Here is an 18,919-nt window from a genome sequence, read left to right as displayed (position 1 = left end):
AGGGAGAGAAGGATGGTATTATTAGGTCAGGGAAGGTGGGCGTGGTCATGTGAGGAAGAAAAAAACTAGCGTCGTGAGGTGAGGTGAAGAAAATGGGCGTGGTGAGGTGATGGCGGGAACCTGGGCGTGTTTAGATAAAGCAAATGAAGTGGGCGTGTTGAAGTGAGAGGGAGAGGATGGGCGTGGTAAGGTGAGGGAGAATGGGTGAGAGTTGGTCAGGTGAAGTGAGGATATGAAAGTGATCTTGCTGAGGACAGGTGGGCGTGGTGAGGTGAGTGTGTGGGCGTGTCCTCCTGAGGCAGGTACGCGCAGGAAGAGTGCCACGTTACGCCACCCGCACCTCGTTACGGGCACGGCCAGGATTACTCGCCTCGCCGCCGCGTTACGGAAGATGCACCGTGGAGTGTAGATCCAAATCCCTAACATAAATATTTTTTCCCCGTGTCGTCCTGTTTTCTTTTCCATTTCTTTTCGTTCTTATTCCACGGCGATTTTAATTCCCTTCCCGCAAATGTTCACCTCCTTGGGCGTTGTGTTTAGCGAGGTAGAAACTCTGCTTTCGTGTTATAGCGCATGCAAAGCAGTTGTGGCGCGATAAATGTCGGAGGGGCGTGTAACAGGTGTTATTAAGATTGTAAATATCATTAAAAAACAGTTATGGATAAATGGATCAGCAGCATGGAAATTTGCCCTCCTGGAATGTGTCCCAGAGGGGAGTTTTATGCAATGTGAAAATGTTTATTAATATAATTTGCGTTTCATTTGGGGTTTTCGTATTTCGTGAATATTTGACTGTGATTGCTAGGGAGATATGCCTCTTTTTCCCGCGCTGATAAATGGGATAAGGATATTATTTATTCAGATTTCCACAGCCGGTTTCCAGAGCCAGGTGGATGCCTCGCCGTGATGCACACCTGGGCACTCCTCCGGGACGCTGGTTTGCATTTTTTTTCAGTGTAGAAGTTTTGTTGGTTTTAGTGAAGATTAACCCCTTCAGTACTGAGACTCATTTTTACTTTGATATTTGGGTGTGATTAGACGATTACATTTGCATTAGGAAGGGTCTATGGAGGTCAAAAGATTAATGGCCAGAGTCTGTACTATTTTGATCCCACACAAGTTTCTGAAGCTGTATAAGATCACTAAATAGTAACCAGAATGAATATGAAAACGCGGCAAGATTCTGAAGGGATTAATGAAAACTGACAACTTTCACCTCTTCATTTGTTTATGATTGAAAACTTAACTACAGTGATAGAAACAACGGAAAATAACATACAGTGCTCCATGGAGATATTTTGTTACTGTTTTATGTTTACCTAATTTATGCAAAGACATTCAGGAGTAACTGATTTCTATTTGTGTGGCAAGATTTGACATTTTTGTATTAATTATGGTTAGAATATACTCGGGTAAAAAGGAGGATTAATTTGGTGTGTTACATGCAATAGCTTTGTTGCTGCTGCTGTTGTTGTTGTTGTTGTTGTTGTTGTTGTTGTTGTTGTTGTTGTTGTTGTTGCCATTGATTGATAGGTATTTATATTAGTTTTGAAGGTTGATTAAGAGATAAACATTGATTATTTATTTGGTTATAGAACAAGAAGATTAAGAAACAAAGGTAAAGATGAGATCTGGGATATAAATAAATATGTAGAAAATTAACGAAGGAAAGAGAAGCAGTGAGATTAAAAAATATATATGTTGGCAGAAGGAGAAGACTAGGAGGAAAAGGAAGAGAAAGGGGGATGAAGAGGAGGAGGAGGAGGAGGAGGAGGAGGAGGAGGAGGAGGAGGAGGAGGAGGAGGAGGAGGAGGAGGAGGAGAGAGAAGGCGTTGGAGTGATGGAGAGACGTGCTCATGAGAGAAGGTTAGATTATTACGTAGATAACAGGCAAGGAGATCCCACTACGCTGAGAGAGAGAGAGAGAGAGAGAGAGAGAGAGAGAGAGAGAGAGAGAGAGAGAGAGAGAGAGAGAGAGAGAGAGAGAGAGAGACTTATATATATTTTTCTTGCGTCGTAAAGAATCCTGAGGTGGCGAAGGATAACATGGGGAAATGGAGCGAAAAAAAAGGGTAGAATGGGAAGAAATGAAGGCATAAGGCAGTGATAAGGCGAGGGAAGGGATGATTTGGTCCATTTTCAAGGCCACGAGTACCCTAAGGGGCGATAATGGAAGGTGATGTGTCGTATGGTTATCACGGTGACAGTGACAGAGATGGAAAGTGTGTGTGTGTGTGTGTGTGTGTGTGAGAGAGAGAGAGAGAGAGAGAGAGAGAGAGAGAGAGAGAGAGAGAGAGAGAGAGAGAGAGAGAGAGAGAGAGAGAGAGAGAGAGAATTAAGTCTGTTTGGGCACCTGCACCTTAGTGGACTTTTTTTCTCATATTTTTGTTGCCCTTGGCAGGTGCCCGTCTTACATATAATAAAAATAATTAGTAACGATAGTAGTAGCAGTGATATAGCTGTTGTTGTTGCAATGATACTAACACTAGTAGTAACACCAGCAGTACAGCCACTAGGAATACAGCTGCAGTAATAGCAACATCAGCATTAAAAGTTGGGTCGACAGTAACCGTGATAATAGCTCGTCGATTGTGGCGATAGCAGTAACAGTAGCAACAATGATAGCAGGTGCCCCGCCACTAGTAATAAAACAATAATTAATAATAGCAACATCAGCAGTAATAAAAGATATAGCAACAGCAGTGACGGTATGGTGACTGTAACGATGATGGTAACAGTAGCAGCAATAAAACCAGCAATCCCGTCACTAGTTATGTCAGTAGCAGCCGTAATCGTGTAACATAAAACCCCCGTGATTGGAGCTGCCCCGCCAGTGACCCGCTACCGCCCGTCCTGTCGTCTCCCGTGGGCCCGCAGCGCGTCGCCACCATTAAAACAAACCCTCTTATAAATCTTGTCTGGCGGAGGGGAGAGAAAAATGGACTGGCGGCGGTCAGGAGGAAGCGACGATCAACAGGGGATCAAATGTAGAAATGAATGGATGGGAGCGAAGGGAGGCTGTGCACATTACTCACAGCTCTTCCGTGTGTGGTTAGGGAAGCAGCAGGGACGAGGGAGAGGCGCAGGGCGAGGGAAGGAGAGATAGGAAGTGAGGTAAGGAAGGGACAGGTGCTGAGGTATGGGAAGGAGGGAGAGATGAGGCAGAGAGGAAGCAGAGGGTGATGGTGAAGAAGCATACGAATGGAAGGAAGTAAGAGGAGTGTGAAGTGATACGGGAAGAATATGGAGAAGAGATGGCGTATAAAGTAAGACGTAGGAATGAGTGAATGATGGAGGGCTGATGAGCAGAGGAAAGGAAAGCTGGAAAAAAACATGCCGAACTAAATGTATGGGGCTAAAAATGAGTAATGGTAAAAAGGATAAGTAATGGTAAAAGGAAGTACTCATTAGGAGATAAAAATTTTGATATAGAAGGAAATTATCTTAGCTATGAAGTAATTGAATATAGAATGGAGCAAGAATAAAGTAGAGCAAAGATTTTATTAAGTTTAGACCACTAACTTAATGTTTTGGAAGCATAACGCAGCTGGAGGCCTGCAAGATGTTCAAGTCTAGAAAAATATACTTGAATATTAACATTGAAAAAGCAGAAGAAAAAAGTTTCAAGCACTGACAGAAGGAAAGTGGCGTGTCTGTGACATGCTTTCCGCAGGCCATGAAGCCGCGGCGGGAAGAACCGTGCTGGCGATAAACGGAATAAGAACGCTGCCTCGCGCGGGGATGATGGTCTGCTGCACACCAGCTGCTTCTCACGTAGCTCTGCAGGAGGCTGTGCTGGTGAGGGTTGTCCTGCTTGTGGTGCGGCCGCCGGGTGGGACGCAGTGCCGCGGCAGGAACTGGACTCTAATCTCGAGAGTGGTACTGGCCCTGATAACCAGAGAACTTGGCGAGGAGTTTTGTGGTTTCACACGTTTACATCCTGTTTGTTTGGTGGTTATCCCCGCCTCCCCCGCGACGCCAGCCAGAGGTGGTCGCCGGAGGGGGTGGGTGTGGGCTGGCAGGAATGGGGACATTGCAAGAGGCAGCGCGGGAATTATCGTCACTAATACTCTTGTTATGGTTTGTCTAACGGCGCCACTGTTTCGTCTCATTCTCTCCGCACTGACGTCCAATTGGCGGCGTGACTCCCCTCTTAATGAGATTCCCCGCCAGCAGCACTGATCTGCAGGTGGTGTTGAGGCGGCCACCTTCAGCCCACCACCAACATTCCCACGAGCTGTTAGCGCCAGAAGTTTGGGAAAAGTGTTATTGCTCGCGTACTGAGATGGAGGGCTTACTGGCACCCCTGCTATTCTTGCTTCATATGTGACTGGAAAGGTTTTATGAGTATTGGCGTTGCTTAAGCGATTTCCTCAAGAAGCCGAGACGTGTTTTTCTTCGAAGCGAGCTGAAGGATTTGTGGCTCGTCGTGTTTCACTGCCGAGGTGAAAGTTTTAGTGAATTGTATTTGAAGGTGCTGAGGGGAAACGTCAAATGGAAATTCATATATTTTAGTAAGAATAAAGGCCAGGAATATAGTAGTCAATACTTTTAAAGAAGGTTTTAAAGGACAGTTTACTACATTAAAGAGACATAAATTAATGCTATTTTCATACCAGTATAATATTTTAGAAGCATAACTATCACGACCTCACGAGTTAAAGAACAACTATTGCAATAACAGAACAAAGGAAAAACAACAAAACCCATTAGCGGAACACTCACCTCAGGCATCCACAACACACCCACACACAGTCCACTCATTGCCTCACGCTGCCTCACGTACCCAAAGTCTTTCATACGTTATACATCCTACCTCTCGCTGCACACAATACTGCTCAGACTTATTGATACACTAAACTAACCTTCAGTCACATAACCTATAATACAGAAATACCACAGATCCACACACATTCACCACTCCTTTAATACCCTAAACACAAGCAACTTTACCTAACTCAACCTAATGTAACTCAATCTTGCCTAATTTTACCTTACCTTAGCTTACTTTACCTTACAATACCTAACCTTGGCTAATTTGAAACCATACCGAAAAACACAAACACACAGCCATACACAAAGACCATCCCTATAACCCCATAAACACAACCAACTTAACCCAACTAAACCAAGTCAAGCCAAACCAAACCAAACTTAACCTAACCTGACCTCAGCATAACCCCTTTCCATCTCTCGGCTCTTGCTTCTCATCGCATCCTGGCCCCATGTGAGTCTTTTTTTCCTGGTGGAGGGACGTGGGGGTAAGCGGGGGGAGCAGGGAGGCATCTCAAGGAAGTCCAACACATCCGGGCTGTACAGAGAGAAGGGCAAGGCAGATTCATGGGTCTGTATATCATGTGTGAGAGTCTTGTGGATTTACTGAGCAGTGTTGGGAGTGGCTGATGATTGGGACACCAGACCAGGGAGGGTGAGGAGAGAGAGAGAGAGAGAGAGAGAGAGAGAGAGAGAGAGAGAGAGAGAGAGAGAGAGAGAGAGAGTGTGAGAGAGAGAGAGTTAATCAATCGAACTAATTTGTATTTCCGTTATGATATTCTCATTTTTGCAGACGGTACTTTTTAGAGAGAGAGAGAGAGAGAGAGAGAGAGAGAGAGAGAGAGAGAGAGAGAGAGAGAGAGAGAGAGAGAGAGAGAGAGAGAGAGAGAGAAAAAAAAAAAAAGCAAGAAAAAACACACAAACCATATATTCCACCACACACACACACACACACACACACACACACACACACACACACACACACACACACACACACACACACACACACACACACACACACACACACACACACACACACACACACACACACACACACACACACACAGGACCAGGAGACTAGCAGATAGAGACGGACTAGCGGACAAACAGACAGACAGAGGCACAGTTACTCGGACAGCAGAATGGAGCGCTGGTAGTCGGGAGGCAGAGAGGCAGAAAGCGAGCGGCGAGTGACTAAGAGAGGAAGAGACACCGAGAGGAAGCATAAAAAAGGGGTGAACAATGCATTAAAAGCAATTTAAGTCCTCCTCCCCCTCTTACGTTGGTCACAGTCGGGAGGCGAGCGATCTATTCTGATTTATAACGAAGGATATTGGAAAAGGCCCGTCCATATCTCACCTTCAAAAGTCCCATTGGCAAGGCAGCCTTCATCAAATATTTCAACCTCCCCTTAAAGCGTATATATATTTTTTTCCTCCCTTTTCTTCACCTCACTTTGTTTTCCGGGTGTTTTTTCCTTTTTTTTGTAGTGGAGGGGGCAAAGAAGTTGTTTATGGATGACTTGCATGTTTATTTTTAGGTCCTGTGTGTGTGTGTGTGTGTGTGTGTGTGTGTGTGTGTGTGTGTGTGTGTGTGTGTGTGTGTGTGTGTGTGTGTGTGTGTGTGTGTGTGTGTGTGTGTGTGTGTGTGTGTGTGTGTGTGTGTGTGTGTGTTTAATTGATGGTTCAGAATCGCATGGTATGGTAGCAGTTAATAATACAGTAAAGTTTGGTATACATGTCATTCTCTCTCTCTCTCTCTCTCTCTCTCTCTCTCTCTCTCTCTCTCTCTCTCTCTCTCTCTCTCTCTCTCTCTCTCTCTCTCTCTCTCTCTCTCTCTCTCTCTCTCTCTCTCTCTCTCTCTCTCTCTCTCTCTCTCTCTCTCTCTCTCTCTCTCTCTCTCTCTCTCTCTCTCTCTCTCTCATGAAATATAGTACACTTACAAAAAAGACATGTTTTGTAGAGGGGTTAATCTCTTTAAAAGTAAGAGAATTCACATAACATCATTTTTTTTTAACTTACTATAAAAAAACATTACTTTTTTTTTATCTTTCTTCTCTACACATGCTCTTCTACCACCACCATCACCTCCACCAGTAACATCAACACCATTAACAATAACATCAATAACAAAAGTTGATTTCTACTTACGTGCCTTCCTCGCCCTTGTCATCAGCCTCTTGTGAACTTCGCCAGCAAACATTCCAAGGAAGAAGCAACTCCACACCTCCCTCGCTGTCTCTCTCCCATCCTCCCATTCCTTCTGTAGCCTCTCCGATCTTCCATATGTCCCTCACCTTGGAACCTCACTGCTATGTCTTCCCTTCCCGTTCTTTGAGTCCTCGTGCTTGTCTCCTCTCTCTGCCCCTTTAGCCTGCTCCCATCACCGGTCTCTTCCATATCTCCCTCACTCCTACCTCTGTACGTCACCCCTCTGTCTTTCCTTCCCGTTCTTTCAGTCCTCGTGATTGTCTCCTCTCTCTGCTCCCTTTTCCTCTGCTCCCCCCCTGTTCCTGCTGCCAATCTGGTGGGTGAGGTAAGACATCCCCCAGCCTGCCGCGTTCTTCCGGGCCCCCAAGCTGGTGGGTGGCAGGCCTCAGGAATGGCCTTAGTTTATCGTCAGGAAACAATAACTTTCCCTTCCAATAGGAACCATTCATCGTCGTCCCTGGCGGCGTCCATAGGCGAGCTGTAAAAGACGAATAATACAAATTTTATCGGGTGTTCTGGGAGCGCCGCGGCCGCCCTCGTCCGTCACACCCAGGCAATCTGAGGACCTCTTCCTTCCCCCGAAGCGTGCATGTCCCCGCCGTGTATGGGTGTTGCTGTTATTGTTGCATTTCTTTTTCTAACTGGAAGTCTTATGATTGCTTTCAGGCTCATTTTTCGCTCCATTTTACTTCATTAATTGCTTTACAACTCAGTCTAGAAAGATCTATAATAATCTATGTTGCAGTCAGGTGTTTATTGTAAGACGCGTGTTCTCTCCACTATAAATATTCCCAGAAACAATAATTAGACTGCAGAAAAAACGAAACTGCCAACCTGCCTACAAATGTTTCTCAAGCAAGAGTGCATGAACTGGCCTCTCCACGTGGGCCTAGCAGCGCCCTGCCTTCTGCTCCAGGCGGGCCTCGGACCTGCCTTTCCCTCCGGCAGTCCGGCCAGCCAGCACAGCCAAACAGCGAGGGTGGGTTATATTTCCTGAGCATGAAAAGGTGCAGGAAGATAAAGCCAGTCCTCCAGCCGACAAGGCGAGGTCTGGAACAGAGTTTGGAAAGCCCACATCGCGCTGGAAGGGCTACATAACTCTGCCGTAAAAAGTTACCACAGGATTCCAGATACTTGCATGTCTCCGGTTTATCGGGTGACTAAGAGGATTCAAAATTCACCGTCGGAAGAAAACTAGAAGGAAAATTTTCGTGGAGTTTTTCTCCGTGTTCGAGATAACGGGGGTCGCCTCCCGGGAGCTCGAATAGAAGCTGGAATATTTTATGGCGACAGCTTCTTTCATCCATGGCTGGCTTTACCAAGTTACCACGACTGTCCGCCACACCCGTTTCCGGAGCCCCAGGCGGCAATGGAGCGAGGGCCGGGGCAGGGACAGCCACGCGCCCGTCCAGTACTAAGGGAGGTCACGCCGAGGTGGTGATTGTTGCTGCTCGAGGATGCACGGGGGAGGAGGGAGGCGGTCTGCTCCATCTGGTGGGGCGTGACGGAGAGGATGAAAAGAAGCCTTGAGGTTTTACCGACACTAGACCACTTGAGTTCCTGATGACCTGATTTGTGAGTCCACAGCCATAACCACATTTTTAACGCATGATATTAATGCTGAAATAGGAAATATATCACCAACTCTGTTGTATTGCGTAAAGGCAAGAGCTCTTTATTTGTACTGTAATTTACTTTTTTTTTCAGACAGCCGTAAGAATAGACGGTTCGTTTTTGTGCGATGTAAATTCCTTACCAGAAGGAATTATTTACCTGTGTGTGTGTGTGTGTGTGTGTGTGTGTGTGTGTGTGTGTGTGTGTGTGTGTGTGTGTGTGTGTGTGTGTGTGCGCGGGCGCATCATAAACACAGTTTTTTGATGCGGCTATGTAGCAGGGTTCGTTTCCCAGCCAAACAGCCACGTGTCCACCCTCCATCCACCGTGCTGGGAGTGACTGCTTCACCAGTAACACCTGAGCAAGTAACTGGTAGCCTTGGTGATGCATTGGGCGTGCGTTCCATGACAGGTCAGTAACATTCTATAGCTTCCCACGCCCAAGTCAAGGGAATAAGGAGTGCAGCAAAGCGCCTTCCAGCATAAGTCTCCTCACCTTAACTTTTATAACCCTCGCCTCACTAAAACGAATGGCACCGATGGCCTTAAACAGCAGCTCGGTGTCCCACAAGGTGACCCGGGGAGTTTAAGGTTTTCGTCCCCTTCTGGACGGTGTGGGGAAGAATATTCACGGCCTCCCACCCAATGCCGGGCCGTTTGTATGCTTATATGCCGTCTGTTCTGATATTTAGATACCTATACTTTCATTTCCATACTTTATTTTCTTCTTGGAATGTCGTTATTCTGGGCTTCATCAGAAGCACCTGAGGTTTCAAACATTGGGTTGCTGAGATCATGGAAAGACCATTAGAAGGATTCTTTTTTCTCTCCTTCTCGGATGGATTATGGTCGCTCGTCACCATCGCTGTGGCAGGGCGAGTCCTATCCAGCCTTCCAAGGGCCCCTGGCGGACTTGCCCTCCTCGCGGCCCGGCTGGAAGAGCGAGCGAGGAAAAGGTTTCCTTCGCAAGGCCGCTGTTTTAACATTTCCTGTTGCATATTCATGCGGGGGTGGACGCAGATGTCGCCCGGGGCCCCCGCTTCTCTTTCATTCCCTTTATTTTTTGCTCTTCCTCTCTCCCTTTCTCACTCTCTTTCCCATACAGTTCTCGCTGCTTCTCTGCTCTCACTAAAAGTCGAAGTGAAGGAGAGAAAAAAAGTCGGTGGAATACTAGCGACTTGATTTGGTACAAAAAGTGCATTTTTTCGTCAGGTCCGTGAGAGGCTGGAGGGGACGACTGCTCTTCTGTCTGTCCTCCGGCTCGGTATTGCTCAGGTGCACACGTTGAGGTGACGGAGGGAGGAACAGGGAACTCCATCCAGGGTCGGCTAAAGAGAAAATGATTCAGGGTGACCCAAAAAGTTGTACCAAACAAACACCCTCGACAATTTCTCGATGGGGTTCTTTCCTGCTGTCCATATGAACACAAGGAAAGATATTATTTCATCTCGGTGTAAAGCGGAAATATTGAGACTACTACCAGTGCAGAGAGAGAGAGGCACAGAAGGAATGTTTTCTACCCCCAGCTCTTACCAACCCTTTCTTTACTTTTTATGTTTTCCTTGACACATTGCTGAGGTGAAAGATGGTTACAACTCTTTTTTTTTCCAAATCTGTCAATACTTTATAGTCGCTTAGTTTTATCTTCAGTTGTTCATGAGTAATGTTGTTCTCATTATTCACTGTTATCATTATTCGTTATTCCATCTCACTTACTAAGGCTAGAGTTCACCAATACTTCCTTCAATTCCTTCTCTGGCGACAACACTTCACTAGAAACGTGGACGTCTTCACGTGACTTTGTCAGGACGTCTGGAGAACTAAGTTAACTAATCCTTTTGAAACTTTCACTTTCTGAGTTTGTTTTCTTCGCCGAGATATATTGGTAAAGTCTCGTCACTATTGGTTTTGTTGAAAGGGAGATGAATTAACAGAGAAACAGCTTATATGTCATCGTATGCATTATAACTTATTGACCCTTTATAGATATTCACTCAGTCTTTCATGTTACTAGAAATATAATTAGAAATATCCTAAGTGTTCCTGATATCCTGCCATGCATATCGCTTCAATACATTATCTGTGGCAGAGATAGAGAGGACTGTAAGGCGGCAGGTTGCGGCGCAGATTAGCATGGAGATGGTGAACGACACGAGCTGGGAAGAGGGACCGAGAGCAGCCTTATAGATAAAGAGAAGGTTCGGATTGCCCTTCAGTGAGTTTAATGGGTGGAAGGAGCAGGAGTCAAGGCGATAATGGAGGAGAGTGAAGTGGTGAGTGGAAGAACGAAGTGATGAAGGTGGAGGAGAGGAGGTATAGCAAAGATCGAACGAACATAGAGAGAGTAGTCAATGAAGGAATGGAATGACAAGACGGAGAAAATGTAAGTGAATGGAAAGGTGTGACAAAAATCGAAAAGAAGTGGTTGTCAGTAAAGGAACAGGATAGTGAGAATGGTGGAAAGAGTTGATGGTGAATGGAATGACTGGATAGGGAGTGAAAGTGGAAAGTGATAGTGAAAGAGGAAGGATTGACTGGATGGTGAGAGAGGAAAGAAGTGATGGCGAGTGGAAGAAGAGGATTTAGGGGGAGAGTGAGGTCCGAAGTGGTGTAGATTGAAACAAAGGTAGAGTTGCGAATTGTTGACGGGTAGAGAAAGTTCACCGGTATATGTATCTTATTTTTCTTCACACGATTTGATACCTACGAGTGTCACCAATTACGAGACAATTCAGATTTAAGCGCATGTTTGTAGCCTATATTTGGGTGACCTTTCTTAAATTTTGTGTCGACATTAGTAGAACCATGCAAAAAAAAAAAGACTCAATATTGTGTAGGTATGTTAGAAGTCTTCAGGTTGTGAAGCATTTAAGTATATAGCAAGTGTATCTTTCCGGTGAACCTCTTAGTATAAAAATAGGATTATGGTGGACCCAACGTCGTCGCCGAGGGTGAAGGAGTTGAGGCCAGGGGAGCCGCGCCGCCTTCACCTTCAAAGTATCGGCAGGCAACCGTCCCCAGCCATTTGTAAACATCGGAAACAGTTGCTATGGAATTTATGATTCGTACATTAATTTATGTCATTGTTTTTCACGTCACGCGGCCTGACGAATGGTCGCATAAATTTTATCACACTGGCAACAAGCCTTAAGAGTCATCGCCAGCCTTCTGCATATTGACACCCCCGGCCCCGCCAAGAGCCGCTGCTCCCCCACACCGAGTTACAGTCGGAGGAGAGACGAGGCCTGACTCCCGCCCGCCCTGGGAAAAGGGAAACTCTCGACACAGGATTGAAAGCTTGAGTCCGGGTCTTCAAAAAGCGTGAGGACACCCCCCTGGCCGGCCATCACGACTGTCACACTGCTCACACTCCCGCACTCTGCAGGTTCGATATGGCCCACCGTTCGTTTGCCTGAAGACTGGCCCCCGAAATTTGTTCGGTCTATATCAATATATAGCGCTTTTTCCCCCACCTCCCCTTTATCGCTTTCTATGCCTGGTTTATATACAGTCAAATATAATAACACTTACGCTAATGGATTCAGACCATTTCTTTAAAGGAACACTGGCGGGGTACTTATTGGAATTTGATTAAATGGGGAGTTTTCACAGGTTTCGTATCACTGAGGGAAAGGTGGATCTGGAATTCTGGTGAAGTGCGAGTGTTCGGACGTCGACGTAGTTGGGTGCCAACGGAGATTGTGCCGCCAGCATTTGAATATTCATGATCACTGCCAGAGCCGGAGGGAGGGCAGAGGGGGAGAGGGAAATGAGAGAAGGGGAAGTGTGAGCAACAGAGAGAGAGAGAGAGAGAGAGAGAGAGAGAGAGAGAGAGAGAGAGAGAGAGAGAGAGAGAGAGAGTTGTGAGCACGTCATGGACTGCTGATTCATCTTTACCTAAGAATCATGAAGGCAGAATCTTTATATTCCAAGCACTGTTGTATCTCTGCATATAAAAACAAAAAGATAAGCATAGTCGGCCCGGCCCACACAACGAGATGAAGACAGCACTACACAGTTTGAACAAGAGGCGAGTCACTGGATGATGCACAGCGTGAGTGAGTGGAAGTCATCCGTGCTGTTGCCAAACCAAGCAAAATAACACACTTGTGGAAGACAATATTTGGAAAGCCTGACCAAAAGATGTAAGACTTGGATTTTTTTTTCTGAAACTAGTATTATGTTCACCGTTAATGCAACAGTGAAGGAGTTACCGGTAGGAGAGTAGCTGTGGTGCTTGCACTGCCTGAGAGTGAGGTGGTGGCAGTACTGGGAACGTGGTGGTGATAGTAGTAACAATTGTGGTAATAAGCATTTTGTTCAGCCATGTACTGAATGTATTATTCTGAATTCTCTCTCTCTCTCTCTCTCTCTCTCTCTCTCTCTCTCTCTCTCTCTCTCTCTCTCTCTCTCTCTCTCTCTCTCTCTCTCTCTCTCTCTCTCTCTCTATATATATATATATATATATATATATATATATATATATATATATATATATATATATATATATATATATATATATATATATATATATATATATATATATATATATATATATATATATATATATATACACATATAAAGTGGTTTTGGGATGAGACGCAGTACCTCTTTTCATTGTGCATCACGTATTTCTTCAGGAATTTAAATATTTACAAAGCCTCACGCTCTCCAAGACCGCAGCTTCTCCATACTTTCCTTCTCTCTCCCTCGCAGTCTCCCTCCCTGCCTCTCTGTCTGCCTCCTTCCCTCCGTCCCTCCATCGCCACCCCTCACCAAGTATTCCCTTCCTTCCCGCAGGAGGCCTTTCGTCCCGTCAGCCTCGCGTACAGCGGCAAGCATGCCACACATCAGCCAGGGTGAGTACCTGTGCAAATGTTAATATTGAGTCTATGTTCTTTCCCCTCACAGTTTTTTTTTTTTTTCAATCATGTTCTTCCTTTTTGGAATGACAGTGCATTTTGTGTGTTTGCTTGTTATTTGATTTATAAAACGTTGAATTTCTCTTTTCTAAACATTTGAAAATTGTGCTGGTGTAACTTTCAACCATTTGCGTTCTGCTTTGCACATGAAAAGGCTGTTTCGTAGGAGTTTTGAAACTGTTACATTATTCCTTTCGTATGCTAATGAGCCGTTTTCCCGCTTTATGATTGAGCTGTTCCGGCGCGTTGCACTTGTTTACTGTTGTTTTGCGGGTTCGGATGTGCTTACTAACTTTACCCGAAACTAATTCAATTCCGGAGAGAACACATGGAACCGAGCAGTGAATGACGTCACCTGCAGCGTGGCGCCCACTTTGGTAACACGCTCCCTCGCCAAGGGACAAGGATTAGGATAGACGTATTTATTAATGCTGCGTGAATTATATCGTATTTTGGTGCATAAAAATCATGAAAAATAGTAAAACGTGATAGTTTGGAAGAAAACATAGGGCAGCATCCGGCGAGGAGAGAAGAGCCATAAATCAGCCTCTTTGTCAGATTTTTCAGCACATGCTGGTGGTGACAAACACGGGTCCACTACTAAATCTGTCTTATGAATGACCACTAAATCTGCCTTATGAATGAGCAGCTCCTCAAGCCCCCGCTCAAGGCTGACCCTCTGTGCCGCGGGCCAAGGCTGCTGCTCTGTCTGTCCGTCTGTCTCTCTTCATCTCTGTCTGTCTGTTTGGTTGTCTCCCTCCCCCCTCCCTCTTTTCTTCTCTCATGGAGTGACTCTCACTTCGCTGTGGCCCGAAGCTGCAGTTATATAATGTTTCATCAGGTGTCAAATAATCAACAATAAAAGTTATTTATCATACCCCTCGGGCCGGCCCGCGTATCAATCTTGGGCTGTGAGTGGCGGCCCCGCACAATGCCGACCACACGGGGACGCGGCGACTCGGAGGGAACATACAAACAAACACACGGGCCGACACGATGAACGTCTGGACGATGACTGGATTCCGCTTTTTGTAGTGTCAGATGCCACACAAGGTGTTGCGCACCCTTTATGCTCACCGTCTTTTGTTCACAGGGCAGCGGCCGCGCCAACAGTTTTCAGTGTCTTTCACTATTTGCTGTTGGCTTTCGCCTGTGCTTCATCCTCTGCCAGGAACACCATCGATCACTTGCCAGGCACAGGACATTTCTCAGGCAGTGTCATCCTCCATCATCTCTTTTTCTCCTGACAGTGTGACCCTCGTCAGCAGTGTTTATGGGAGATGAGAGTTGTTGAGACAAGATGCCTCGCCACAACATTGGCGGAGTGTTGCCTTGACGCAAGCAGCGCCAGGAGGGCGGTGGCCGGGTGTTGGTCCGGGGCCCCTTCAATCCTTTGTGAAGCCATTTGTTGTTATTTGTGACTATTGTGAAATTGCCCGTGTTGTTTCATTAGGTGTTGGCTGAGTGACATTTTCATCTGTCACCTTCGGTATATTCATCATCCTGACTGTCTGGGCAGCGGCTGCTGACCGGATTACGCCTCGCCGGTCCGACCTAAACCAGCGCCAGTCTGGCCTGGACACAATCCGCCAAACACGGAGTTCTTTAGCTTTCGTGTGGTATTCCTTTGTATCTTTATATTGATTTCCATGTAGTCTAGACTGATAACGAAGGAACCGTCATGTTATTGAAGTGATTTTGTTATTGAAGCCAATGTTAGACATCATTCATGCCTTCAAACCACAAAATAAGCCTTTAATAAAGGCTATCCTTAAAGGCACGCTTATCACATATCGAGATGCCAAAGAATAGATAATTAGACGATATCAGCGCGGGGTTACCTGGAACTGACCAGGCATGACTGAAGACGCCCGAGGCCGGTGGCGGCAGCCAGGCACACGGCGTCCCTCGCCCTGGGCGGCCCTTGTCGGCTTAGTTTCAGGATTTCCATCACAATGCATAGTTTTCCTTTGACTCTCATGATGATTTTAATTCTTCTAACCATTCATCTCGCTGTCTTGTGTTGATGCGCCTCCTGACTTGCATTTTTTTTTTTTTATGGTGTGTTGTGTAGACGTTCATCAATTGTGTCGTGAATCCTTGTACTCTTAACAAAGGAAAAAAAAAAAAAGAAAAGTTGTTACATATGTCACGTGGTTGTGTTAGAAAACTACAAGAGTGTGGTGAAGGAAAAAAAAATTGCACTTGAACAGAACATAGTATTGACACAATACATACTATAGATCCTTCACAGGCCTCTAAAGAATTACCTGTATTTCCGCTTGCACATTGAACACGATCACAACTTTAAACTAAAATTAGAAATCGCCTCAAGTACTCTTGCTCACATTTTCCTGTCCTTGGCAGACTTTGGGGTACAAGACAACAATTTTACTTCTCGCCGCACCGCCCCGCACTCGCCAGGTGTAGGAGCGCGCGGTGCAATTAGACCAACTTTCTGAGCCATTATCGCTGATCTTGAGTGTCGTTACAGAAAAATACATGACTAAATAAAGCTGTAGAGTCAATACGCAAGCTTCCCCTCAACACTCGAGTGCAAGTCCCACAATGGTCGCAGTCAAAACGAAAATGATTAATAACCTCCAATTGAAAAGCTCAAATCGCGAGGTGTAACCAACGCCATTATACTCACTTCCCCTCCCCTCACCTCACCCTCCGCCGCGTCCCGCCCGCCCATAAGTTCCAAAACGTCGCTATCCTGACCATGAATCTCGCCTTAACTGACCGGGGACTTAAGGCTGAAAAAATACACCCTAACTTCAATGAGGCGAACCACTCCCGTTCTTACGACCTGAGGAGATAAGGGTCACTATTTTGTACATGGTTTGCGAGGCGTGGATTGTGTCTGGCGTGCCCCGGGGAGCGCCAGGTAATAGGCGGGAGGAAGCTTGAAGCACAGTAGCCACGGGGGAGTTACAAGGGGCGCCCCGTGGCTCTCGGCGAAGACTCGATACCGCGGTGTAATAGATTCACGCGTGGTCCTTGTCATGCGGGTGGCCGTGGGGGGTTAATATTCACGCCAGCGGTGCTCAGGGAGGGACTCAGACTAGGATAGAGACGGCTTACGTGTGCGAGAAGCAGGCAAAGTATTTACAGTACTGAGTGATAGGAAAGGACTATACCAGAGTTTTCTTTTTAATATAACAGAAGAGTAAGGAAGAAAACGAGCTTATTTTATTTTCTTATAATAATGAGAGCATAGCGAGGATTTTTTTTTTTATCTATTGAAACGATGACATGGTACTGGAATGCTTTTCTTTCCTTTATTAGCGAAAGAATAACAAGATCAGCTTTGTATGGAAAGGATAAGGAAGATTGTGTTTTAGTAGTGAAATACTGAAGCGGGTTTTTTTTTTTTCCTGTTATTAAAAGTATAGGGAAGCATTGCAATAATTTTATTACTTTTGGGGAATAGCAAGGCAGTCCAATGATTTTTATTTCGAAACTGACTAAAAGATAAGAATGAATTAAAAACTTGAAAATAAAAAAAATCTTCGAAGCAGGTTATGGGATGGATGATTCTCTCTCTCTCTCTCTCTCTCTCTCTCTCTCTCTCTCTCTCTCTCTCTCTCTCTCTCTCTCTCTCTCTCTGTGACAAATATCTCTCTCTCTCTCTCTCTCTCTCTCTCTCTCTCTCTCTCTGTTCTCTCTCTCTCTCTCTCTCTCTCTCTCTCTCTCTCTCTCTCTCTCTCTCTCTCTCCTTGGATTTGTTTATCTCCTTTAGGAATATTTTCTTCCACACACGAAATGAAGGAGTTATTGTGGAGTTATTAGCTTTGTTGTGCGTTTTATGTTGCGTTGCGTTAATTCAGTTTGTTTTCCAGATATTGAGAATTTTTATTAATTTCTCTCATACACGACAAGGAAGAAATGACATCGATTAATCTTGTTTTTTTTAATGTTTGTTTTACGTGTAGGTGACTTTTTATATGCTCCATTTTGTGTGGAACTCCTTCTATGGATTACTTTTTATCTTTTCTAATATATACACGTATTATTCACTCTCAAACACGATAGAAGAGAATGATTTAAGTTTATTTCCATGTATTTTATGTGCAGCTTAACTTTGTTCCTAATACTCAAACATAAACCAAGTATTCTAATTCTATCTTGCATTTTGTCGTTGTTAAGATGAATTCTCTCCTTTTCTATGCTTTATGTGATATTATTTTTATACATATCGTTTATTTATTTATTTTTGTAGGAAGACACAAACCAGTAATTTCTAATCTTTAATACACTCTGCAAAGGATTTACATTCATGCCTTATTTTTCAGTATTTCTTATTCAGTTCATCTATTAATTTCTCGTGATGTTTTGCTGTCTTTTTTTTTTCGCTCTTATACGAATGCATGTTTAATTCACACCTCGCGTCATTTTTATCCGCCATAATGTTTGCAACCCAAGATTATTTTCTCTCTTACATACGAAAGAATTACATGACCATTATCGCTTATGTTTTAGGTATAATTCATCTCATACCTTCATTTTTCTCCTTTATATCTAGACGCTCAAAACATGTTACCTCACACACGAAGGAAATGCATTATATTTGGGGGTTTTCTTCTTTTTAAGTCTAATTTGTACTGCCAGTTGCCACTTCCTTCACTTTTTTATCATGACTTTTAAACAATGTCAAGTTTTTTTTTGTATGAGGGTGTGTGTTTTGTATGATTGTGTGTGTGTGTGTGTGTGTGTGTGTGTGTGTGTGTGTGTGTGTGTGTGTGTGTGTGTGTTTATTTTTTCTTCATACGCAGTCGTTTTCTCCCAGTTCTTGTGTGTTTTATGTGTGCGTCAGCTCGTGCCGCGCCCTGCCTCTCTTCTCATCAGTGGCGCACCCCTTCTAATTTTGTCTTACTTTCCGCATATCAATGAAGACCTTCCCTCCTCCAGATTTCCCTCCTCCTCTTCCTCCTCCTCCTCTTCCTCCTCCTCCTACCTTGTTTATCGTAATTTATCTTTGTTTTCGTCTTCTTTTCATCTTATTTGTCTTGTAAGTTTTTTTTTTTCTTATTTTAATGTTATTGTTTAATTTTTTTCAGTAGTTACTATTTCCGTTTTCGTTAGAGTTTTTTTTTGAGTCTCTCTCTCTCTCTCTCTCTCTCTCTCTCTCTCTCTCTCTCTCTCTCTCTCTCTCTCTCTCTCTCTCTCTCTCTCTCTCTCTCTCTCTCTCTCTCTCTCTCTCATTATCCTCTTTTACCAATTCAATTCCTTCATGCTTTTATCCGTCAACTATCTTTCCTCATCCGAATCACTCTCTTTTAGCTCATCTACTAACTTTTTCCACCCCTCTTCCCTATCCCCCTCAATCTCTCCTCCTCTCGTTCCTCTTCCCGCTTCCCTCTTCCCTCTCTCCTCTCTTCCATGTCTGAATTTTAGG

At 44.7% G+C, this 18,919-nt stretch overlaps 1 protein-coding gene across 2 annotated transcripts in view; it reads left to right on the top strand.

Moving 5' to 3' along the window:
- The window catches only part of LOC123499375 (homeotic protein proboscipedia-like), a 221,863-nt gene that overhangs the window by 48,635 nt on the left and 154,309 nt on the right, over nt 1-18,919 (top strand). For both annotated transcript variants that reach the window (XM_045247294.1, XM_045247293.1), the window contains exon 2: nt 13,397-13,455. In XM_045247294.1, coding sequence (XP_045103229.1) covers nt 13,437-13,455 — 19 coding nt within the window. In that variant the 5' untranslated portion in view covers nt 13,397-13,436. The remainder of the gene's footprint in view (nt 1-13,396; nt 13,456-18,919) is intronic.

This window comes from Portunus trituberculatus, chromosome 49 (genome assembly GCF_017591435.1).
Source record: "Portunus trituberculatus isolate SZX2019 chromosome 49, ASM1759143v1, whole genome shotgun sequence".
In the NCBI taxonomy this organism is placed as follows: domain Eukaryota; kingdom Metazoa; phylum Arthropoda; class Malacostraca; order Decapoda; family Portunidae; genus Portunus; species Portunus trituberculatus.
The sequence above is the reverse complement of the archived record's forward strand: the minus strand, read 5'-3'. Positions and strand labels throughout refer to the sequence as shown.